Below are 26,671 nucleotides of genomic sequence, written 5' to 3' on the forward strand. Positions count from 1 at the left end.
ACGTTCAGGTCTGGCAGGATGTTCCATGATGGACACCTCCAGGGGAGTCAGGCTGATCGAGTACAAAGTGTTTATATGTGCTAAAGGAAAGAGATCTGGTGGAAAGTCAGAGTTACAGAGTTATAGTGCTGAGAAAAGTCTGTAAAGAAAAAACAAATGTTTTTATAAGGTTTTCATTTCTTTGATTCACCCTCGTATATAAATGCACTTGTTCTTACATGTTATCGTTCCTAAAGTAGCTGATAATCAAGGATGGGGTTGTGTGATGCGTTACCATGACCACCTGTTATTGTTATGCGTGTGTACATAATACGGGAACGCTTTAAGTGACCATTCCCATAATAGTTTATGGTTTCTGAGGCCCTCATTGTATCTGCATTATTGTAACGTATTGCACTGGGGAGCTGTTTACCAAACAGTCAGTAAACCCTGCTGGAAGTGTCTTTTTTTTATTTTATTTTTATTTAATTTTTTTTTTTTGCCCCCTGTCACTTTCTGTGCGAGGGTGGATTGAGTGTTCTCAGTCCCGTCTCGGGCTAAACCATCACAGCTCTATTAAAATTCTGTCATCAAGTCTGAACATTAGAACCTAGCTTCCTTTTTTTTCAAGAACACACTATATGGCCAAAAGTTTGTGGACACCTGACCATCACACATGTACAGTATACGCTTGTTGAACATCCCATATCATGTTTATGCTGCAATGAAGATTCAGTGAACTGCAGGCTGGTGACTGATTTCAGCACCAGCGACAGCACCAGCTGAGGCCTGAGTCACTATGAGAGCCTGAGAGAAACAAGTCTCTCTCTCTCTCTATTTCTTTCTCTTTCTGACTGTCTGATTGTCTTTCCATCTCTCTCTTGATCGGTCTTTGTCTCACTCTCTGTGTATGTGTGTCTCACTGTCGTCTCTATCTTCGGTCTCTCACTTTCTGTCTGTCATTCTCTCTCACTTTCTTTCTGTCTGTCATTCTCTCTCACTTTCTATTCTCTCTCACTTTCTTTCTGTCTGACTGCCTTTCTGTCTCTTGATCTGTGTGTGTCTCTCTCTCTCTCTCTCTCTCTCTCTCTGGGAGTGCGTGCGTGGGGAGGACAGAGCGCGGTTCTGAGAAAATCTTTTCAAAATGTTTGGTAAACAGAGCAAATGATGTACTGCACACAATCATACACAAAGACCAATCATACTGTATATAAGACAGATCTATTACAGAGAATCTGCATCTAGTAAGGGACTTGTATGACCATGCGTATGACAACAAGATTGAAATCGGGTTTTTATCATTAGATCAGGAGAAAGCTTTTGACCCGGTCGAACATGTTTTTCTTTTTAACACCCTAAAGGCTTTTGGTTTTGGTGAAAATTTGATCTCAATGATAAGGCTATTATACTCTGAAGCTACATTTATGATAAAAGTGGCCGGTAGCTTAAGTACTGCTGTGAAGGCTCAGAGGGGTATCAGGCAGGGCTGCCCCCTGTCGGGCCGACTTTACAGCATAATTATTTAACCCCTGCTATATAAGCTTAGGAAAGAATTAACAGGTCTAAAAATCGACACTCTAAACTGACAACAACCCACCAAATTATCCGCATATGCGGATGATATCACAGTTTTAATTAGAGGTGATGTTAAGGTGGTAAAATACGCTCTGGAGTGTTATGGAAGAGCTTCATCTGCAAAAGTCAACTGGCATAAGAGCGATGCCGTGTGGTCAAGCTGTTAAAAGTCCATCACTTCCTGGCATCATGGACTCTATCAAATATCAACAGATATTAAATGAAAACCTGACTGCCTCTGCCAGAAAGATTCAAATGGGCTGTGGTTGGATCTTCCAGCAGGACAACGATCCAAAACATACATCAAAATCAACACACACACGGTTTACTGACCACAAAATCATCAAATGAATAAAACACCACAGAGTTGTTCTAGGAAAATATATTTACTGATGGGGTGGCATGTTCTTCAGCTCAACGTGGAGTTAACAGCACATCCCAAAGTGTTTTATTCCGCTTGCAACACAGCAGCTTGGCAGCACTAACAACTTGTTAAAAAAAATTAATAAAAATCAGCCATAACATTAAAACCACCTGACTAATGTGCAGGTCCTACTTGTGCCACTAAAACAGCTCTTACTCGTCGAGGCATGGACGCCACAAGACCTCTGAAGGTGTGCTGTGGTTTCTGGCACCAAGACCATAGTTCCTTTAAGTCCTGTAAGATGCAAGGTGGGCCTCCGTGGATCAGACTTGTTTGTCCAGAACATCCCACAGATGCTCAATTATATTGAGATCTGGGGAATTTGGTGGCAGTCAACTCCTTGAACTCTGTCATGTTCCTCAAACCATTCCTGAACCATTTTTTGAAGTGTGTCAGGGAACATTATTCGGCTGAAGGAGACCACTGCCATTAGGGAATTTTGTTGCCATGAAGAGGTGTACATGGTCTGCAACAGTGTTTGGTAAGTGGTACTTGTAAAAGTATATTAACATCCACACAAAAACCAGGACCCAAGGTTTCCCAGCAGAACATTGCCCAGAACATCACACTGCCTCTGCTAGCTTTTGCTCCCCACTCGCATCAGTGAGCCTTGGGCGCCCTTGACCCTGTCATCAGTTCACCAGTTGACCTTTCATGGGCCACTTTTGGTAGGTACAAGACCTGCCGTTTTGGCAATGCTCAGACCCAGTTATCTAGATGTCACAGTTTGGCCCTTATCGAAGTTGCTTAGATCCTTACACTTGCCCATTTTTCCCCAACCGTTCGCTTGGTGCCTGATATACCCCACCCCTTCACTGGTGCTGTTGTAATGAGATAATCAATGTTCTTCACTTCACCTGTCAGTGGTTTTACTGTTGTAGCTGATCGGTGTATAGTTGCATTTAATGTTGTAGAATGAAAACACATTCCCGCTCTCACTTGTTGGCATTTTGTAACAGCTGTTCTTCCCTCACCTATTGTGTTTTTTTGTTTTGTTTTGTTTTTTTATTTAAAAAAAAAAAAAAAAACTATTATTTTAATATAAAACAAAGAAAAAGTGCTGCTTGTCATGTTACCGATAGGGCCACAAAAATGTCCTCTGTGCTGATGTCTTGGCTGTATCTGAAAACTTGTAGCTTTACCCCTGACTTTTACTGTGTTGACACTGGAGATTCCTTTCAGAAATGCTCCATTAATGTCTCCTAACATAAACCCACTAGGCCTAAGATGATTTATGCATTGTAGCACCAAACAAAGGTTTCAGTCACTTTTCTGTCTGTAAATTGTCCATCACTGTGTATGGGGCCATAGTCTTGTGTCCTTTATTCATCTCCGTAAATAGTCATCATATTAACCTGTTGACTGGTGTTTATCAGACAGGAGCCTGTGGTTTCCTACTCTGAACGCTGTTCGAGACATGTCGACTTCAGGAGGCCCCACTCCGCCCTTCACCACCCTGTCAGTCACCCACCCAGCCAATCACATCACTCCTGTAGAGCTGCACCGACCAGAGAAACACAACGCCATGAGCAAGGCCTACTGGAGGTATGTTTTTCCATCAAATAAAGGACATAACTACTGGGTTTTCCAAAAGTCTCCATACATAAGGGACTGTTTGCCAGTACCAGGTCGGTTGTGCCTTCGTCAGTGGACGTGCACTTCTCGGTTGGTCTGCAACACTTGCAGTCTTTTTGAATTTGTTAATAAGTTTGGAAACTGTGTTGTATGTTTGCTGTGTTCACCATGTTTCCTGTTAGTCCATCGCAACCTTGCCACAGCTTCCTGATCCAGGCATGAGAATGATTTCAATACGTTCTTCTCTTGTCAAAAGCGTTCTTAAAGGCTATCTGGGGGGAAAAAATGAAAGTATGAAGAAAAAAAAAAACTTTTTTTGGAAGACATTTAGGGAAAAAAAAAAAAAAGTGTTAATTTCCCCCCATGTATAATTCTGCTTTGTTGCATTGGACGTCTTTGTTTTGTTATATAAGGCGTTGGCTTTATACTCCGTTATAGGCAACTTTGCATAATAACATCATTAGTGCTTTTTTCCCTACAGTGAAATGATCGAATGCTTTAATCAGATTGCTGAAGACTCAGAGTGCCGTGTGGTGGTGGTCTCGGGTGCAGGGAAAATCTTCACTGCAGGTACAGCAGTATGTCATTTTTTTTTTTCCAGAATTAGAAATATGCTTTAATTTTTATGTGGGTTTGCAGTGCTTTTACTCTCATAGCTGTTCATTATTATAATAAGCAATGGCTCCATGTGCTAAAACCACAACACTAAGTGAAGTTCATTTAATTTAACATTTTCCTTCCGGACCATGATGCAACACAGTTGTGTATTTGCACTTTATGTAGTCTTGCGTACTGTTCTGTGTGAGACGAGCGCAACACAATAAAAACACAAAACAGCAAATACACAGGACAGTAGCTACACAGGACATTGACTGTAACTGTAAGCTACTGTGTAATGTAGCAGCACATGTACTGCAGCAATACTGGCAGCAGAAATAGTTCCCTAGTATAAAGTGACTGATGCAGCTATGTAAAGTCTTACTGGGTTAGTGCGGTGTGCAGTGGTATGAGTCTTACTGGGTGAGGTGTTTGACTAGCCCAGGTGAGCACTGTAATCTGACTGTCTCAGGGAAGAAACTGTTGCAGAGTCTGCTGCTGGTGGCACGGACGCTCCTGTACCTTCTGCCAGATGGCAGGAGGGTGAATAGTCTGTGAAAGGGGTCGTCCACAATACTGGTGGCTTTGCGGATGCACCGGTAGTTGAAGGAGGTGTCTGGTGGGTAGAGAGCCCCGATGATCTTTCCAGCTGTCCTCACAATTCGCTTTAGGGTCTTGCGGTTGGAGGCGATGCAGTTCCCGTACTACACCGTGAGACAGCTGGTCAGGACGCTCTCGATTGTCCCACTGTCGAAGGAGCATATTATTCGAATATTCAGGTGTCTGGGTATTGATTGTACCCTTTATTGCCATGAAGTCAATGAGAAAATCTGGTCAGGTCTAGCAGAACAGTTACCCCAGACATTGTGTAAGTTATAGGTGTTCATTATTTATCATGATGATTAATTGATTTTAGTGACATGTTTTTTATTGCACTTTCACATTTAAGTTTTCTCATGCCACAATATAACACACAAGTAGGCATGAGAACTTGAGCTGGTCAATTATGACAGAATTTAGGAACATCGTGTGAGCCATGACATTAATTTACCTTCTGATAAACTAAATCTAATATTTTCAGTTCATTTTACAGACTGTATGCACAAAACAACTGTGAACCTGTTTGAAGTCTGCTCCTCTTAAATATATTTAAAGCTGCACTATTAGACATTTCCACTGTCATGGTTCTGGGCTGGAGTCAGTTCTCGAACCGCTCTGTGTGTATTGTATAGATATCTGAATAATCTCATATAGGATGTGATTGGGTGAGTTCATTTACCCGTCAGATGCAAAGCGCTTTAGTTTAATGGTGTTCATTAGGGATGCTCCGATCAGGATATTTACAGCTGAAACAGATCCAGATACCAATCTTTTTTATTTAAGCTTTAATCAGGAAGTCTGTCATAAACAGTTAAATGTAAGCTCTCTGCTCATGGTCACTGTTAACTGAATAAAATAATAGCAATGAGAAATACTGTTGGTTAATTGATAAATATACAGCATAAAATATTTATTTTAAAATATCTTGAACAATAAAGAGTCCTAATTAAGAGTAGACTAACACAAAAATGATCCATATTAGGAAAAAGGCTAATAGCTTTCTAAGGAAATAGTGATCTAAGGTTAAGGTCAAATTGATATTAAATGCAACCCATAGTAATTAAACATTATTTCATTTCTCATTTTATTTATATTTTATGAAGGTATTATAATATATATATATATATATATATATATATATATATATATTAAATGATTTATTTTAACTAAGCACATTTTCTGTCTTTACATTTTAGTAGTTTTATTTTTGTTTCAGTTTTAGATCGTTTCCCCAGTACAGTGTCCATGTCTGCTGATAATATTGTGTTTTGGGGGGATAAATCAAAACATGGAAACTGGAGTTGACTTTTCTAGAGTTAGTGAAGGAGAGTTGCAGTGTACTGTATGTTTACAGACTGAACAGTTCTACTCTTGATTATGATTGGTGAGGAATTATTTAATAAAGAAGTTTGAATTAAACCCACCTTGTAACGTTATTATTAATTTACTCCGCCCGAAGCCGCTGTGTCTACACGAGCAGGTGAAAGTTCAGGTCATTTTGCGGGATCAATAAAAGATGGCGGTTGTGAGATCGGAGAGTTGAGAGAAGCAGATGATGTAGAGTTACTCACTTCATCATAATGGCTTCTTTGCAGTATTTCCACACTTGTACAGTGGACTGAGGAGATGAAAAGCAGTGTGAAAGTAACTGTTGCGCGGTGTAGATGTATTTTGGACTTCCTGTAGTTTTTATTCCGTTTGTATTATACAACTCCGAACAGGTCACTTGCACCGGTGTGAATAAATATTTATTCACAGTCGCACAAAGTACTTTTCAGTCACAACGCGAGTGAAATGGTTGCACCGTAGAGCCCCGAGTTTATCTGCAAAGTTTTTTTCCCACTCAGCGTGATTTAGGTTTAATGTCCCCGACAACCTCTGAAGTGCTATTTAGCATCGTGCTAATTTCATGATTTCCCCTCGCTCTGGAGCTCGAAGCGAAGCTAGCAACTCGAGGGCTAAAATGCTAATTCCGTTTCGGGGTTTTGGCACTACAAAATGACGTCATCCCTGCGCCACTCTATGGTGATTGGCTGTAGTGTAGGAGCCGCTTGATTTGATCTGCAGTGGAGTTTTCTGTGAGCGGAGGACGGAATTTAAATGTCAATATCGCAGTCGATCATGTTCATTTAATCGTGGGCAGTCAAAATCGTAATCGCGATCGATATTCCATTAATTGTGCAGCCCTAATCTGCACTAAAGAAGTTTTGGGAGCAAGCAGTTCACATTTTCAACTATGAAGTCTGCAGGACAGACAAGTGCTACAGTGCATTTACAATAGCTCTCAGTATAGCTCCATTCAAATATTCAGCAACAATGGACACATCAGCCACCTTGGATTTGCAGATTGAGCTCATTTTAAACCAGACACTAGAGAGAGACATTAGCTGAGAGACATGAGGTCATTTCCAGTAAGGGAACATAGTGAGTATCGATGCTCCCTGGTTTTTGTGGTGCGTTCTGGGGATATTTTGGGAGCAAACGTTCCAGTGCACTGGAAGGATTTTGCAGTTGAGACAACACTTAAAATGGCTGACTCCCTGGTCTCTTGAACCCATACCCTAAACTCAACAGGAAGTCAGCATTTTGATTTTTCTCTTAATTTTTTCCTCCGTTTTTTGCCATTTCCAGGCCTCGTACTTTAACGTACTCCTCCTGTAGCTTTCATCAGTTCGGCATCACGTTCGGTCAGTCTCATCTACAGGCATTGACGATGCTAAATTGCGAAGCTTTTGAATTTTTGCTGCTCGCCATGGGCGTGGCGCTCTCACAAATTTAGAAGTTTCACCATGAAAAAGGAAGTTGTTATAACTCAAACATAGAATGTCCAATCTAGGGATGTCACGATACCAAAAATCTAGTAGTCGATACCAGCAAAAATACACGATACTCGATACCACTTTGTGTATAAATAAATAATACTTTTAACTCCTTTATTTAAACACTTGAGCATTATAAAAAACAACAGTCACATAATATAAAAAGCAATTACAAAATAGATATATAATAAATATGTAGGCATAAAATGTTTTTTCTTTGAGATGTTCTGAAATGAGGTCTGGTTTCGGTGTATAGTTTGGGGATCTCTGTATACATGAAGTAATTTTTGCCTGGTATCTGGGGTTGAACCGCTGAAGCAGAGGGAGAGGGAGGGGGAGGGGGAGAGGGAGAGGGAGAGGGAGGGAGGAGCAATCACATTTTAGCCCAGAACCTTTAGCTTGCCTTTGCCAGGAGGTTCAGACTTGGCTTTCAACAAGATAAAGAGCCAAGCATACTTCCAAATGAACACCAAAATGCTTCAAGAAACTCAAAATCAGTTGAGCAATGAGCTTAAAATGTCCTCCATGGTGGCATGGACCAGGACCCCTCGGTCTGCAGCATACAGGAAGATTTCAGGTTAGACATTATGGGAAGGGTCTCGGTGCTGTTATTGTCTCTGGGGCAGACATCAGTTAACATTGTGACCCCTTCCCTGGAGAGAACAGCATTACAATTCTGAAAACAGTTTTTGTAAATAATCATTCACTACTTAAAGCATGTACCCGAGCTCCTGCTGCGCAGTAACTAAAACTGTCTGCAACTCACGTGTTACTTCATTCTTTAGTTCCTTCTCTTAAGTGTAGAGCCTCTGTCAGTTTGTTTGTTAGTGTCTCTCATAAGAACTTCCCCAGAGTAGGACAACTGGCAAAACATTACTTGTGTATTCAAGCCACAAGCTCCCCCTCTGAGAGGGTTTTTAGTACAGGTGGCAACATTGTCACATGTAAAAGGGCATCTTTGAAGGCAGATAATGTAGACCAGCTTGTATTTCTTGCTAGAAACCTCTAGAGCCTGTCATAGGGTGTCATCAACCCCCAACAATGTCCCTGCCCCAGCAACATGTGTTCTTGTTATTGCTCACACTTTTTCTGTTTTCTTCAGCAACTCTGAGCATTTTTCATAATTTTTTTATCCTGGCTGAAGCACTTTAATTTCAATCTATAAGAATAAAATAGTAATAAGTTAAAGATATTAATATTGACAAAGGTGAGAGATTTGTTTATTTGACAGTGATTTCACATTTCTTGCTTGTATGAAGGTTAAATTCAAAATAATTTTTTTAATTTCTAAATTATTATATTGTTTTATAGGAGGAGGTTTCATAGACTTGGCATTCATTTTACAGAAGTTTGAAGGTACAGACATCTGTTGTGGGCGTCCTTGGCAGTTTTTCTGAGGATTTATATTGTTCTTATCGATATCGGAGTTATATCGTATCGACCGAAATTAAGCAATATATCGTGATATACATTTTGGCCATATCGTACAGCCCTACATGAAGGATGACCATGACAGGGAGTTCTCCATTACCTGTCAGTGCAAATTTTCACCGTGCCTTCGTGTCCTGACCTGTTTCTGATTGAGAAAGTGTGCTGCATTATGAAGCGCAAAAGAGTGCAACCAAGGCCCTGTATAGTTGCGCAGCTGAAGAAATCTATAATGGATGAATGGTAGAAAATCCCGCTTGTTAATAAAAGAAATGGTGATGTTACACAGTGTTAAACAACTTTTTAGGAGTTTGTTGCAGTCATCAGATTTGAAATGAGTGTGAATTCAATTTATTTTTTAAATATTCAAAGTACAACATCAAATAATGTGTTTTCAATATAGTACAGGGTGAATTGAATTTTCAAATGTCTCTTTGGTTTTGGGGTTTGTTTGTTTTGTTTTTTTTGCATTTTCCATATTGTCCCAGCCTTTTTGGAATTGGGGTTATAGATAAAGAGAACCCAATTAAACTAATGAGACAAAAATATAATACTTCATCATTTATATATTGAGGGAAGTGAACCAATATTACGTATCTGTGAGTGGCAAAAGTATGTGAACCCTTGCTTTCAGGATATGGGGTGACCCCCTTGTGCAGCAATAACTGCAACTAAACAGTTCCGGTAACTGTTGATCAGTCCTGCACATCGGCTTGGAGGAATTTTAGCTTCAACTCTGGGATGTTGGTGGGTTTCCTCACATGAACTGCTTCCTTCAGGTCCTTCCACAACATTTCTAGTGGATTAAGGTCAGGACTTTGACTTGAACATTCCAAAACATTCACTTAATTCATTCTACCAAAAATGGTTAAAGAAGAAAAGTGTGTTTAAGGTTGTTTTCTTGCTGCATGACCCACTTTCTCTTGAGATTCAGGCAAATTAACTGCTAATCTTCGAGGTTCTTACTCTAAGGTTCGGAGTACAATATTTGTGCCACTCACAGATTTGTAATATTGCATCATTTTCCTCAATAAATAATTGACCAAGTATAATATTTCAGTCTGGTTTGTTTAATTGGGTTCTTGCCTACTTTTAGGACTTGTGTGGAAAATCTGATGTTTTAGGTCTCATTTATGCAGAAATATAGAAAACTTTCACATTTCAAGCTCCACTGTATCTGGTGTGCAGTGGCTTTGGTATCATGTACGTGTTGGGAGAAACAGTCTTCTTAGATTCACTCAATTCTGAATGTTCACACTTTAACTGTTCTTCCCCCCAGTTGTATAGTGAATATACAGCTTAATAGAATGATTAAAGATCTAGCAGCAAGGTCGTTTTCCCTATTTGGGGAAAACATTTATTATTAAAGTAGGGTTGAACGAAGTGCACTTCATTTGACTACTTATTGGAATTGTAACAAAATGTTAACTTTATCACTATTAGAAGACCGATTTGTGGTCTTATCCTCATTACAGGCACGGATGCTGATCACAGAGGAGAGCCTGATGACCACGATCGTCCGCACACTCCATGATCACCTGAGACATCCAGACCAGCAGGGTCGATTTCAGTTTGAACTCTACAGTGCACAAAAGGTCTTTAAATTCCGCAGGGTCCAGAGTCTTATAGAAGACCTCAAGTACGGCTGGAAAAAAGCAGAATGTGTTACACTGTCTGTCAGAGAATATCATTATTAATGATAATTAATAGCTAATCATTCTCATTAAACTTTTTTTTTTAAACTCAGATATGTCCTGATTAGCCGTCCAACAGAGTGGACCGACAAGCTCAGGGAGAAGTTTCTGGAAGGACTTGATGCTTTCTTGGAGCTGCTCAAGTGCATGCAGTGTGTTTACGTGTGTTTGTATAAGCCATGTTAACTTGCAGTTATAGATGTAATGATCATGTGGGGTGCAATATAGCCATGTTCTTTAATATCAGTAGTATAATGTGTGTTGGGGATTTGTGATTTCTGCAGGGTATGGACCCACACACATTCTCAGTGATGCAAGAGTGGTGTGCCAGTGATGTGAGTACTAACACACTCACCAGTACTAGTATATTACAATATGTGCACACTCTACAGGAGTTCTGGTAGTGCGACCATAGCAGCAAATGCACATATTATTCCTGCACAAACTAAAACCAACAAGATCTGTCTGAAGATCACAGGACTTTTGTCTTTGTCATGTCTTTGAGGTGTATGGAAATGATTGGCTCTGAGTAGGGATTTCTTGAAGGTCAAAGTTCTACATGTGGTTGTAAATTTAAATCTATATATGGAAGCCTTTGAATAAGAAGGAAGTATTCGACGTGCAGGAAGTGGACAAAATAACTAACAGTACATGAAAAAGCATCTTGACAAGCACAGCTATTGTGTATGGGTGAATCGTTGTGCCAGCTAACAGCATGCAGCCACTATAAAAATGGTCTGAAAATGATCCCTTAATGAGTTTTCAGAATTAACAGGCAACTGACAGAGCTCCAGTTCGGCTAAATAGTGGGTGTTGTAATTGCAGGTGCATCAGTCCCCAAAATTGGCTTGATGCGTTAGTCGGTGTTCCCGGTGTTACATGGTGTTCGGCCACACAGCGATTACATCACTTGCCCGCTGCGGCATTGCCCCTACTGTCATTTTGCTTTTTTCTAGTAATAAAAATCATTTAGTTCAGTTAGGACGCTGCAATTAAAAACTGAGCGCGTTTGCTCAATTCATCATGAGCCGAAGGGTCAGAGTCGCAGCACAGATCAGATTTCATTCATCACTTGACGAGATTGAGGCGAGCTCACTGATGACGGGATGGCGAAAGATTTAGGTTCAGGAGTTCTAGGGTTAATGTAAGTGAGACCTGAAAGGGAGCTGCAAATGGCCTCAGTGCTTTTGGTGTTCACAGTACAGTTGGACTCGAAAGTGGACCCAGTTCTGTTTCTGGAAATTTTAGTGGTGATGAGATCTCTGATCACTTGGTGTTCACACTAACTCTTTTCCCATAGTTTAATAGTGACTATGCCATTCAAGATGGTTGCTTTACACGATACAGTCATTTGGCTGAAATGCTATGATAATTGCTATTACCACAGTGGCTCTGTTAGCTTATGTCATGTTGCTAAACAAAATGCTGACATTATTGTAGGACCACATGATCCCAAAATAAAAAATTTGAGTTGTTGTTCTGTTAGGTAACGGAAAACTGTAGCTATACATGTACAGCAACTCTCAGGTTCTTTATCTACTGTATGAAGCAAACGTGAAGCAGACCGAGACTACTTTGTTTTCACAATGCACAAATCAATCAAAACCACAGAAGGTGGCCTGAGTACGGTTCATTTGTGGGTCCTTTTAGGGGGGTCTGAGATCACTTGAATGTTCACATATATACCTTATATAGGCCCGAGACCGCTTTGAGTGCTCAAATGAACTAGGTGTATAAATGCCGTTAATGTTTCAAAATCAAGGAAGAGTATATCAAACATGGACAAAAGGGTTCAGCAAAGAGGAACAGTGGTCGCAAGTCAAAGCTACTGACGAAGCTATTGTCAGTAGCTATGGACGAACATAGTAAAGCTATTAAATGAACATGTCCATGAACTAGTCTCAGCAAATCTGTGCATTATGAGCTTTGCAAAACCAGGGCTGCCATTCAGAAACCTTTTGCATCAAATGTCAATGCATGAAGAATCATAACCTGGTGTAAAGAACCCGAAACTTAGACTCATGAGAAATTGGAAATAATTGTTCAAGACCAGATGAAATGTATGCTACAAACACTTCTTCATGATGATAATCCCATGTCACATGATTGTACTACCCTTGTATAAAACTGGTTTGGTGAACACTAACACAGTGGTCTCCTAAATCACCAGGTTTAAACATCATTGACCCTTTTATGGGAGTATCTGGAATGCAGACTCAGTAGATGTCCGTCTCCTTTATCTCTTAACGAACGGAGGGGTTTTCCTGGTGAAGAATGAAGAACATCCCAACACAATGCACTCAGGACTTGCGTGACGGCATTCCAAGAATTTTTCAAGCTGTTCTGTAGTCAAAGGGCTGCATGTAATCCTTATTAGGTCCTTAAATATTGTACCGATTAATATCGTTACAAGTTTCTTTTTTTGTCGACACCCTGTATGTGTGCATGTATGTTGTAGCCTGAAGTGATTTCTGACAAGATTTCTAGGTCATATGTAAATATTTATTATATTTATTGCTGGCTGCCTCACCTACGCTAACCTGAATTTCTGAGAGGATATAACGGCAATTTATAATAGCTGCCTTGAGCTAACAGAACAGGAGATCTGAATGCAGTCATAAAACTACTTTTCAGTGGCCAGGTACCTACTCCAACATCTGATGTGTGCATGACCTTGAGTTTATCAATCAAAGACGCACCCTGCAATTTGCCTTTTGCATAAGGACTGTCCATGCTGAGCCTGTTATGTGCTATATATTTGCAGGAGTGGGTGCTAATTGAAGCCTATAAGAAGTGCCTAACAGTTCTGACTCACTGCCACAGCGGTTTTACTGATGGAGAACAACCCATCACTCTTAGTATGTGTGGACACTCAGTGGACACCATCCACTACTGTGTCTCACAACAGAAAGTCAGCATTCACCTACCGGTGTCTAGATTGCCTGCAGGTAGGAGACCAAATGTACCAAGTTTATCAAAAGTGTGTACTATCAGTGTTTCTTGAAATTGAGGATTTTAAACTTAATTTCTGCTTTTTATTTATTTACTTATTTTATTTTATTTTATTTTATTTTATTTTATTTTATTAAGGACTTCATGCTCTCCTTAGCAAGACAGAAGTGACTTGCAGTTTACAGGTATGTATGTTGGTGGTGGTTGGTGTATGTGAGAATATTTGTACCAACAAATGTGGTGTGTCCTTTTCCACAGTGTGTACTGAGCCCCCCGATGGTGATTGAGCACCCACTTTGCTGCCTGGTTCTCTGTGCACAGGTGCATGCTGGGATGTGGACGAGAAATGAAACATTATCCAATCAGGTATGCTGTAACAAATGAAATATTTTTAAATGTGTTTGTATTGTTTAGCACTATAAAATGCAAAACTATAAACAACCCCCCCCCTTTTTTAAATTATATATATATATATATATATATAAGATAACGTATAACATACGTTAACGTTGATCTTAGATTTTTTATACAGTGTTTTAATCATGTTAATAAACTTCTCCGGAAGCCGTAATGGTCCATCACACACCATAAATATTCTCGCGATATTAGATCGAATGCTTTTTTTTTGGTCCAAGCCCACAATAAAGAAATTTTTATCCATAAGTTCTCTTGCTGTTCCCAAATTATCCCACATGTAGCTGCCTTTAATCGCACACATCTGCTCGATCTCTATTATTTTATTTAGCGTGTCATTCATCTGGTTTACGATTATTTTAGTGATGATTTTATAGTCAAAATTCATTAAACTTCGGGTGAAGTCAGCTAAAATGGGCCATCGTGTAAAATGGGCCAGATAAGGTTGGAGCCTCATAGCCTTTTAAGTTTTTACAGCCAATCACAATAACGGATCTTACATTGTTTCAACAACACTATTTGACAATAGTTTTGATTGGTCTAAGGTTCTTAAAGTGGGCGGGGCAGAGTGTTATATGAAGCATGTCAGAGAAATTGTATGGTAAGTGATCATGGCATAGTAAATTTCATTCATCATTAATAAGGGTGATAAAGCAATTATAAGTACGCTTACCAATGAAGCAAAAGCTCTATGAACAATGTTTTGACAGACTCTGTCAAATACAATGTTTAAATTTAAAAAGAAACTTTGATTTTTGTGAAAAGTCATTTTAGGTAGTGGCCCATTTTAGCTTAACCAGCTAGGTAAAATGGGCCAGAGTTTTCAGCTAAAATGGGCCGCATACACACACACTCTTACACAGAAATTATACAGAAATTGAGGGTGAAAAATGGTTCATAGGCCTAGATATACATCAGTACAAAATCTTTCTAAATATTGTGCATTTCAGACAGTATGGCAGGAGGACAGGCAAAGAAAGGAAAAAGAGAGAGAAGAAGAGAGAAGAGAAAGGGAAAGGAAGATGTCAGTACAACCAGTGGAGAGAGGACAGAATGAGGCGGGCCATTAATGAATACCAGGAGATAGTTGAGAGAGGACAAACAGTAAATGTTCACTCTTTAGCAAGGGCTTGGAACATTCCAAAGATGACTTTGCATAGGCGCATTAGTGGCAAAGTGGCTTTGGCTCTGCATCTGGGAGAAACAGTACCTGCCAGTGGACTCTGAGAAAGAACTGGCCAGTCTTATCAAACTCCTCTCTAAAAGAGGCTTTCCCCCTTACCAAAAGAGATGTCCAGGGAATTGCATTTAATTACGCAAAGACCAGTAATATCAAAGGCTTCTCTGAAGTAAAAGGCACGGCTGGGTATTACTGGTTTTGAAATTTTTAAAACAGAATCCAGACCTCAGCATCAGGACACCAGAGGCCCTTTCAGCAGCAAGAGCAGCAGGGCTGAACCCTGGTGTGGTAGGAAAGTGGTTTCCACAGTATGAAGACCTGCTGGAGGAACTTGCAATCAGAGACGTTCCATCACATCTTTGGAATTGTGATGTATTTGTCCTGCAAGACCAGTTTTCCTCTACCCGTGTGGTTGGGGAGGTGGGTAAACCCTGTGTTGAGGTTACTGCTGGGGAGAAACGAGAGACCACAACAGTCCTTCAGCATTCAATGCAGCGGGAACATTTAGGGTGTGCTGCTGTCAGTGCAACTCATTGTACCACGAGAGCTGTGGAGAAGATGTGCTTTCTATTAAATTAAATATATTTACGGTGTTGCTGCTATGGCACACTCAACACAATAGTGTCAATTTACTGTTAAAATGTGTAGTTATCTTTTTATATTGGCCCATTTTAACTGAACAGCTGGCCCAATTTGCCTGAACATTGTGTTGTGGCTCAAGAGGATACATGCCGATACGCTAACCCTCATAATTTTAATATATATATATATATATATATATATATATATATATATATATATATATATATATATATATATATATAGAAGAGACCCATGCTAATTTATAAAAATATCATATCATGTATAGCTTATTTGATGGTATTATAAACCATTTACCAAAAAGTGGCCCATTTTAGCTGACTTCACCCTATTGGTCTCCAGTCATCAAGTTCGGTCGGGTCTCCTTTTTTATATATTAATGAAATTACACAACGGTAAAACAGTTCATTTAAAGTTCCCTCCTGTAGTCCTTCATTATATAAATCAGTTAATAGATCAGAGATGTCTCTCTTACACACTTTATAAAATTTAGTGTGTCAGGTCCCGGGCTTTTCCCCTCGTTTAACTGCAGAATTGCTAATACATCCTCTTCCTTAATGGGGTTTTCTAAATGTTGTGTGTCTATATTTCTTAATGGTGAGCACGTCGTTAAAAAATCTGTTTTTTTCCCCCCTCTATGTTTATTTTACTTGAGGCTGCTTGACATCTTTTTCTTATATCTCTTATCTTTCTCGTTATCAACAATATTGCCCAAATTGTCTCTAATACCTGTAATAGTTCTATCAGTTCTCTGGCTCTTTAGCTCTTTTATAACTTTTTGTGGTTTCCTGTATAGTTTGTGTCAATATCCACCTGTAATTGCACGTCTAAAAACCATTCGTCATTTAATTGCGTTAGTTCCGATTTTATTTTATGTAAACAATCGTCATCGTCTATACATCTGTCTCTTAATAGACCTTGCCTTTCTCCATCATTAACCCTAATTGGGCCTGTCCACAAACCAAACATGCTGATTGTAATTTAATAATTGATGAGCTAGCAAAGAAAGCTGCCGTGGAAGGAATAACATTTTCAGGTGTCACAGGGCTAAAATCAATTGCAGCCTTTACATTAGAGAACCGGTAGGCCTGAAAAGCACTCAGAGTGACCCTTCAGTGACAGAAGCAATCGGACCGAAGAGCAACGGACAAACTATTGTAGACGGTCTGTTTGCCAAGCATGATGCACAGCTAATCATACATGACAACATGTTACTGTACAGATGTGGTGACACTCCAGTGTTGATTCCACCTGTAAGATTGCAGCATGATATTTTGTATCGCATCCACAATCAGCAGAAATCAAAGGGACAATTTATCTGGGTCTCAGAAATATGTGTATAATATCACCTAAAGTGACATTCACACAGTTATAGCATGGGAGCAGCAGTGGGACATCAAGAACCATCCCTGAACAAAAGGGCTACGTGACTGTAATTAGCATTCAGAAAGACATTTGTCTCGATAATCCTTTCACCTCACCATTTTGGGTCACACCTGTAACATCCGTACTGTGAGAACAGAAAGTGATAGAATCAAAAGCTATCCTTAATTTACATTACATACAGAAAACCTGGTTTGAAACAGTATAAATGTCTGTGTTCATATTATTCGGGGTTCACTTTGACTCCCAAAGTGCTTCATGTACTTTGTCACTGCCACGCTGTAATAAAGTTATTCTTCTTTGAGATCTTCGACATCCACTTATTTTTTTTCGTACAGAATGCATCACTAGGAAGTTAAGGTAAGACTCATTCGCTATACCCTGCACGAAATGGATGGAAAATTTAGAAATTCTCCCACATCACAATGCGTTTTGCCACGTTATCCAATCGTTGCAAAAGAACACAATAGGCCAATTCATTTTAAATACTTTTTGGGTTTAACAAATATATATTTTGAACAAGAATCTTATCACCAGCCTATTTGCTATTTCAATGGAGTGTGTGACAATAGTCAGGAGGTCAATAACATTTAACAGCGTCTACTGGTAAGGTGTATCGTAGATGGACATAACCCCGCTAGCCTTTCTATTTGGCAGTGGAACATTGGATGGCAAAATGAAACGCTAGTCCTTTTAATAAACACGGAGCACTTCTAAATTATAACGTTTCAAAAACTTACATTTATTCTATATATCCTTCATCCAACACCAAATGTCAAGGCACCAAGCCAACTTCTCTTCCTCATCTTACTAGGCCCACCAATGGGAATTTAGTTGACTTCCCATAAAGCGAGATGCAGAACAACTGAAGGCGATGACTGCACGTGCAGGAAAAGAACAAAGGAATAGCCAAAAGTCCTTTTCAGGACTGGGACAAGTGTCGTGCTTGTACATGTAATGACCAATCATGTGATCAGTGAAGAACTTTCTTTAGCCCTCTATATGTTGTGTGAAATTGTTTAAACTCCTCGGCACCGAACTGGTGAAGGAACTTGAAATCCACGTTCTCTGCTTCCACACTTTCTGCCTTTCCACCATGTTGATGGCATATTTCGGAGTAATACACTGCATAATACTTCTTGGGTGTGAATGTCTTGTCCTCTTGAATCTTGCCCTGAAACAACAAAAGTAAGAAATTCCAGAGTTCGTTCAGTATCAAATTGGGCAAATGCTTCCTATTTTTTCTTCAGCTGCAATCACATGTTCCTCAAGTCTGTAGAAGTTCAGTACCATCATTTTTTGTGGTGCCCCTGAATAAATTATGTGAATCTGCATCAACTGACCAACAAAGCAATACTAACGTGACTGGAATTTGTACTTTTTGGGTTTCTATCGATTAAGCAGAATACAGATATAAATTTCCCCAAAGAGGAAATGTTTCCACCATGGGTGCATAAAAAACAAACAACACCACCATAATAAATGGTTAATAAATAATTATAATGGTCAGAAGATAGAAGTGGAAGCCTTTATTTTTCAATTATACATTACAGCACAGTGAAATTCTCTTCTTCGCATATCCCAGCTTGTTAGGAAGTTGGGGTCAGAGTACAGGATCAGCCGTGATTCGGTGACCCTGGAGCAGAGAGGGTTAAGGGCCTTGCTCAAGGCCTCAACAGTGGCAGCACTGGGGCTTGAACCATCGACCTTCTGAGTCATACAGAGCATTAACCGTTGAGCCACTACTGCCCACCATGTATTATTTTTATGTCAAAATAATACAATAAACAGTGATAACGCTGATGAGCTCTGTTTGTGTAAAATACCCAAAACTTACCTCTGTTTTAGGTGGCGTTGTGTGTTGTGCTGGATGCAGCATGACTGCCCTCCCGTGGCCAAACTCGGGAACGGCAATTTCCCAGAAGCGGTATTCTGTAATTTAGCTTTTAATAATGGTGTTTATATGTTTGTAAACACCATTATTAAATATCTCTCTCCTTTCCCCCCTTTATGATAATTATTGATGAAACACATATTTCATTCAGGGGGCACGGTGGAAAGTGCTTAGCACGTTCACCTCACACCTACAGGACTGTTGGTTTGATTCTCCCCTGCATGTTCTCCGCATGCTTTGTTTCCTCCACGTACTCCGGGAGCTCACGGGGTCACAGGTCACAGGTCACGGGGAGCTCCAGGCTCCCCGTGACCTGTGTAGAATAAGCGGTACAGAGAATGGATGGATGGATGGATGGAGATTTCATCCATTGCTCTGGATGGATCTTTACTGCCATCAAGTGGCCCAGTTTAGGAAGTGCATGTTTCTATGTTTTTTTAGAGCAGCGTTTCCCTCCGTTTTTTCAGTCACGGCACCCTTTGAATATTTTCAAAAACTTTGTGCACCCTACACAAACACTGATGCTAGACAGCGTTAAACCTGGTTTATACTCGACATGTCCAGCAAAAATGACGTCATTACAGAGTGCGCGGTCGAGCGTGTTGAGTGTGCGAGGCTTCATTTCTCATGGCGGTCCGCACGGCGCCGGATCCGGAAATGAATGACTTGGAGGCGACTCTTGCCGGAAAGTACGATTGTACAGGTATCTCTATGATCCATCCATGCGGGACCATAGAGAGAGCCCGATGGCACAAAATTCATGGAAAGGTTTTTAAAATAGTGATTTGGATTTGCTTTGTACATACTGCTGAGATGATAAAGCCAAAGCTGAAAGTTTTTCGGGGTGCACCATGTTTTCATTCATCAGTATCTTCTCAAATAAACACAGTCACTACACTACACCATCAGACACAGTGATTACACCTCATTCTGCTGTCTTTATACACAGAGACCTTTACACTGATGGTGAACATACAGAGTGATCATTCTGTAATATCTTTCTTTTGTCTCTATACATAAAGAGACATTTACACTGATGGTGAACATACAGAGTGATCATTCTGTAATATCTTTCTTTTGTCTCTATACATAAAGAGACATTTACACTGATGGTGAACATACAGAGTGATCATTCTGTAATATCTTTCTTTTGTCTCTATACATAAAGAGACATTTACACTGATGGTGAACATCCAGAGTGATCATTCTGTAATATCTTTTGTCTCTATACATAAAGAGACGTTTACACTGATGGGAGAATATAATAATCACCTGGTTTTGTAAATGTGAGAAATGACATCTGCAGGAAGCTCGACTTTTTGCTGATGTCTACAGTAATTGCTAACATTTACAAAATGAGCCTACAATAAATAATAAGTCTATTTAATGAAAGTGAAGGTCCATGTTTAATAAAAATCTTAATGGAATGAATTAAATAAATTGAGGTTGTTTAGTTTAGTTTTATACATGTTCTCATATTTATAGCTGTGTTTTGTTGTAATGTGACAAGTGATAATCTCAAGGTTTATTGGGTTTTATATGATTATTATTATTATTATTTTATATATAATTTATTATTATTATTGTTATGGGTGTGTATCTGTCTTATTATTTCTGTGTCTGTGTTATTATTTCAGACATCAGATATTTCTCATCTATATTAAATGTTTTCTACACATTTGATCATTTTAGAAAATGTTTGAAGGATTTTTACATGCACCCCTGCTCTCATCAGACAGAACCTCGATTGGGAAACACTGGGTTAGTTACTCGTCTGACCAATGTGTTTAACTTACTCTCCATCATCACTTTTATTCTGAGTAACATTCATTATTCACACAAAAACTACTTACACACCAATCCTCACTAATATCAGGATACTCGCTCTCATTAAGGGAAAACCAGAAAAAAATACATTTCTGCAGATATTTAAGTAAACTTACTCAGCGTATGAGTTCTGCTTCTTTATCTAATGATCTGCTGAGTGTTTCTAGCTCCTGTTATTTTATTTTAGTTTATATATTTGTATAGAGCTCTGACAGTTGTTCGTGCACAGCTGAATGAAGTCACGAGATAATAAATGAAGGTAATGAAATGATAATGTGTGTGATGTAGATTTTACCAGACTTTTAATTCTGTTCTCTGTATTTGCAGCGTTTTCAGGCTTATACTTTCAGTATTTACAGGCCTTTGCTCGATGGATCAGAAAGCTGTCTGATAACAAACCATATCTGTGTGTGTGTGTGTGTGTGTGTGTGTGTGTGTGTTTATTACCCTACCTCACTGCCCCTCCCCCTCTGCAGAATAAATGGTTAGGAAGTGAAAGTGAAAGTCAGTCTCCATTTTGTGTGGAGGGGAAAATACAGCATTTCAGGAGTAAAAACACAGTGAGTATCTACATCTAAAGCTATAATATATAAACACACTGAATGTACACTAGATGCAGAAGAGTTTTGTGGGTTTGTACTGAAGTTTGAATGTACACAGGTTGTTTTATGACTTGATACAGAGACTATTTCCTGTAAGTGAACTCTGTGCTGATACAGGGTTTGATTTAACACACCGATGTTGGAGTGAAGTAAACGTGTGTCCTGCTGTAATCTGGAGAAGGAGACATGACCTCCAACATGAGTGTGTCTGGAGAACAGGACTTAAAGAGAGACGAGAGGTGAGTTACTTTTCCATTCACCAGCAATAAATACACACCGTCTCATGGGAACAGATCTGTATCTCTAAACACTCACTAGTTAACAGAGGAACTAGACTTTGGTTTAAGGTGTTTAATAGCAGTGAATATATCACTGATCTGATCTAAGAACAGTTTAGAGAAATCATTCACTGAGAGAAGAGTAAAAAGGACTGTGTAATGTGGAGGAGAAGAGCAGCGTAGCTTTGAGTCAGTGAACTCTACAGGCTTTAAGACCCATCTGAGTCAGTTATCTGTGACTGGGACTCCTGACATCAGTGTAATTCCTGAGGTATGGGGTGTGTCTCCTGGTTTAATAAGTGTGCAGACTGGAGCTGAATTAAAAAGATGGAATTATTGGTGTTTAATGATGGACACATTGTGTAACAGTGCTGAGACAGCAGAGTATTAATTATTGCTGATATTTCTGTTTCATTCTAGAATGATGGAGGGAAAGAGATCAGACTCACCAGAACCCAGCTGTGTGTCCATGAAGAGTGACGAGTCAATGGATCGTCCAATTCACTTCAGAGACGGAGCCAGTTCTCCTGATGTGAGGTCAGTACAGTGAGGTGTTTTACAGCAGTGTTCCACCTGATCAAACTCACTGGTCTCATTCTGAAGCCCTTCATGATCTTTATCAGGTGTTGAAGCAGTAAAACACTAAACTGTGCAGTGCTGCAGCTCTCGGACTGGCAGTGAGGAAAACTGCTTTAAGAGTTCAGTTCAGCCTGCAGTCCCTGAGCTGGAGGGTCTGTGGTGCTACACAACAACATTTACACCTGGGACATTAATGACTAGATCACTATTTTATTCATAAACATGTTAGTGTCAGTGAGAAATCCTGAAATCAGTGTATTGTGTTAAGAGGATAGTGTTAAATATCTGTCTCTGTATTTATTAGTGTGTGTTGTGCAGCTATGAATAAATATAGTCTATATCACATCATGTGTTTTATTTCTTCACAGACCACAAAAGAAGAAATCAAACCTCAGCAGAAATCAGTTGGACTCCATATTCAAGGTGTGTGTCTTTTTAATGTGTGTAACTTGTGTGTGAGCAGGTTGCAGGTTTTTTATTTAAGATCATGACAATTTACAGATTTAATAATGTGCAGCAGCATTATGGGTAATTGGACAGAATTTCAGCTGTAACTGTGGGAATACAAAGAGACTTTTCTTCTTTTCATAAAATAAAAGCATCTCTCAGTGTGTAACATTATAATATTTAGATGTGTTCCTGTGTGTTTCTAACCAGGAGCTGGAACACAAAGTCATCACTCTGATAAAGAATGAGCTGAAGAGGTTTAGGAAGCTCCTGAGTCCAGATTACCCAGCATGCACTGAGAGGGAGGTGCAGGATGAGGAGGATCTGCACAGTGTCAGAGACGGAGCGCTGAAGATCACACTGCACGTCCTGAAGAACATGAACCACACAGATCTCGCTAACACACTGCACAACAGTAAGAGCTCTGAGTCATGGCTTTATTCCGTCAGGTTCACTTTAGAGAGAGGAAATAGTTTTAGATAGGAACACTTTTAGTTTGAAGTTTGAGTTTAGTATCATGTACATCTGCTGCTTTTCTGTTCTGTTCGTGGTCCAGCTTGTGGTGACTCTGTACAATGGTCCTGTTCCTTCAGGAATATTTACTACATGAATCAGGAATGAACAGCAGCATTTGAATTTTAACATTTAATCCTGTGTTCAGTGATTTTACATTAAAACATCTTATTACTTTGTTTATTAGAACTCGCCTCTGTGTATCAGCCAAAGCTGAAATCCAGCCTGAGAGAGAAGTTTAAAAGAATTAATGAAGGAATCTCACAGCATGGAAGCTCAGCACTTCTGAATGAGATCTACACAGAGCTCTACATCACAGAGGGTTGGAGTGGAGACGTCAATAATGAACATGAGGTGAGACAGATTGAGACAGCGTCCAGGAGACCAGCAGCACAGGAGACACTCATCAAATGTAATGATCTCTTTAAAGACAAGTCCATCAGAAGTGTGCTGACTAAAGGAGTTGCTGGAATTGGAAAAACAGTCTCTGTGCAGAAGTTCATTCTGGACTGGGCTGAAGGAAAAGCAAATCAGGACGTCACCTTCATGTTTCCACTTCCCTTTAGAGAGCTTGAATCTGATGAAGCAGGAACATCTCAGTCTGATGATCTTCTTCATCACTTTTTCCCTGAAATGAGAAAACTACAATTAATAGACTCCTACAAAGTGCTGTTGATCCTTTGATGGTCTGGATGAGTGTCGACTTCCTCTAAATTTCCAGAAGAATGAGAGATTGTGTGATGTGAAAGAGTCCAGCCTCAGTGGATGTGCTGCTGACAAACCTCATCAAGGGGAATCTGCTTCCCTCTGCTCTCCTCTGGATAACCTCTCGACCAGGAGGCAGCCAATCAGATCCCTCCTGAGTGTGTAGACCAGGTAACAGAGGTACGAGGGTTCAGTGATCCTCAGAAAGAGGAGTACTTCAGGAAGAGGATCAGTGATCGGAGGCCTGGCCAATAAAATCATCTCACACATGAAATCTTCAAAAGAAGCCTCTACATCATGTGCCACATCCAGTCTTCTGCTGGATCTCAGCCACTGTTCTAGAGAGAAATGTTGGGTGAAGCAAGAGAGTGGAGAGATCCCCAAGACTCTGACTCAAATGTTCACACACTTCCTGATCTTTCAGATCAAACACAAGGACCAAAAGTACCATCAGAAAATGGTGACCCTGATCCTCAGCAGACCAGAGAGAGTATCCTGGCACTGGGAAAACTGGCTTTCCAACAGCTTGGAGAAAGGAAACCTGATCTTCTAATGAGGAAGACCTGAGAGAGTGTGGCATTGATGTGAGAGAAGTGTCAGTGTACTCAGGAGTGTGTACCCAAATCTTCAAAGAGGAGTTTGGGCTTCACCTGGGGAAGGTGTTCAGCTTTGTACATCTGAGTGTTCAGGAGTTTCTGGCTGCTTTATATGCATTTTTCTGCTTTATTTTTAGAAAAGACAAATGTGTTAGTGGAACAAAGCACTGGACCGTTCTTAATTTCTTCAGAAAGTCAGACATGTCTGATCTCCTCAGGAGTGCAGTGAACAAAGGCCTTACAGAGTGAGAACGGACACCTGGACCTGTTCCTCCGCTTCCTTCTGGGTCTCTCAGTGGAGTCCAATCAGACTCTCTTACGAGGGTTAATGCCACAGACAGGAAGCAGCTCTCACAGCAAACAGGAAACAGTCAAGTACATCAAGGAGAAGATCAGGGAGAATCCATCTCCAGAGAAAATCCATCAATCTGTTCCACTGTCTGAATGAACTGAATGATCATTCTCTAGTGCAGGAAGTACAACGTTACCTGAACAGAGGAGGTCTCAGTCGTCTCAGTGGAACCAGACTCTCTCCTGCTCAGTGGTCAGCTCTGGTGTTTTGTGTTACTGAACTCAGATCAGGAGCTGGAATGTGTTTAATTTGTGGAACTATGACCCATCAGAGGAATGTCTTCTGAAGGCTGCTGCCAGTGGTCAAAGACTCCAGAAGAGCTGAGTGAAGTATTTTTATTTATAAATGTATTACTGCATGGTTTATTATTTTAATGTAACACTGAACTGCACTGTTTGGAATAATGCTGGTTAAATAATTACTCTAATCATCTTTAAACAAACCTCTGGTACTGTTACAGAAGAGTTTCACTTTTTACACCAACACGTTACGTCTGCACTGAGGGCGGGGCCATGTGGACAAAACCTTCTACCACCATTTATTACCTTTTCTCTAAAACTGATGAAGAAATGATCTCTACAGAATAACTGCATGTATTCATCACTGCTTTCTGATCATTTTGTGAACTAAACACCAGTGAAAGGCACTTTTTCTTTTCCTCCTTTCATTTGAAAGTGACATTGAACAGAACTTCACAAACGAGAAGAAGAGAAACAGAACACTGTCACCATGGGAACAATATGAATACAGCATGTGGACATCGGTGATATAGAGGATATAGGAAAATATCTATCAATAGACATGACTGATTATTCTATTTTCTGGTCCTATGATGTGTATCAGTGTATCACACCGCCCAATCTGCACTGAGGGACACGTGAGAGTGTCGTGGAAAACAATCTTTCCAACCTAAGTTAAAGACTTCAGAGACAGAGGGTTTGTAGATGCCAAAGGTCATCAAACTTTATTGAAACAACAAAGTGAGACAGTCTGCAGAAAGTCTGAATTATACACACACACACACGTCTTTATATACTTTTCTGAAGCAGTAAAATTATCCCTAGGCGGGGCATTAACCTTTTCTTTCTAAAAACAAACCAATCTCCATCGCCTTCATGAATTACTCATATCTATATGATACTTACATTTGTGGTGCATGCGTTGTGAGTTGGATTTTCTTAAAGGTTTTATTGGGACAAGGTCATTTTTTGCAGCGTATGCGCCTTGTCTTGAATTTTCTGAAAGGTTTCATCAGGACAGGATTTTTACCCCGTCCCAGATTTCCCCTATACCTTAATGACCTTCTGGCTTTAGTCCCAGCCTGGTACACTTCATCCTGGAAGTCTGATCTGTTATTGTGACACTGGGTATTGAAGCTTAAAGGGCTTTGATTGGAAACACAGTTCTGGTGAATGTCTAAATTGCTCATTTATTGCCAGAGTACAGCTGCTTTAGACAAAACACACGGTTTCTTCTAACTCCGTTTTAACAGGACATACAGAGATGCAGAAAAACACCTGATGTTCAGTAACACATAGACGTTCTTCTAGCTCACTACACACTTACAAAATAGAACTTGATTAAAACTCTTCTGTGCTTTTTCACTTTCACACCGGCCTTGTTTGGTTTGGACCGATCAGACTTTCTCTTTAGATTGG

At 39.9% G+C, this 26,671-nt stretch overlaps 1 protein-coding gene across 3 annotated transcripts in view; it reads left to right on the plus strand.

The window, feature by feature from the left end:
- The window catches only part of LOC128614058 (uncharacterized), a 367,857-nt gene that overhangs the window by 93,085 nt on the left and 248,101 nt on the right, over positions 1 to 26,671 (plus strand). For all 3 annotated transcript variants that reach the window (XM_053635334.1, XM_053635332.1, XM_053635333.1), the window contains 2 exons: positions 3,355 to 3,523; positions 4,035 to 4,123. In XM_053635334.1, the coding sequence (XP_053491309.1) occupies positions 3,396 to 3,523; positions 4,035 to 4,123 (217 nt within the window). In that variant the 5' untranslated portion in view covers positions 3,355 to 3,395. The remainder of the gene's footprint in view (positions 1 to 3,354; positions 3,524 to 4,034; positions 4,124 to 26,671) is intronic.

Source organism: Ictalurus furcatus, chromosome 10 (genome assembly GCF_023375685.1).
Source record: "Ictalurus furcatus strain D&B chromosome 10, Billie_1.0, whole genome shotgun sequence".
Lineage (NCBI taxonomy): Eukaryota > Metazoa > Chordata > Actinopteri > Siluriformes > Ictaluridae > Ictalurus > Ictalurus furcatus.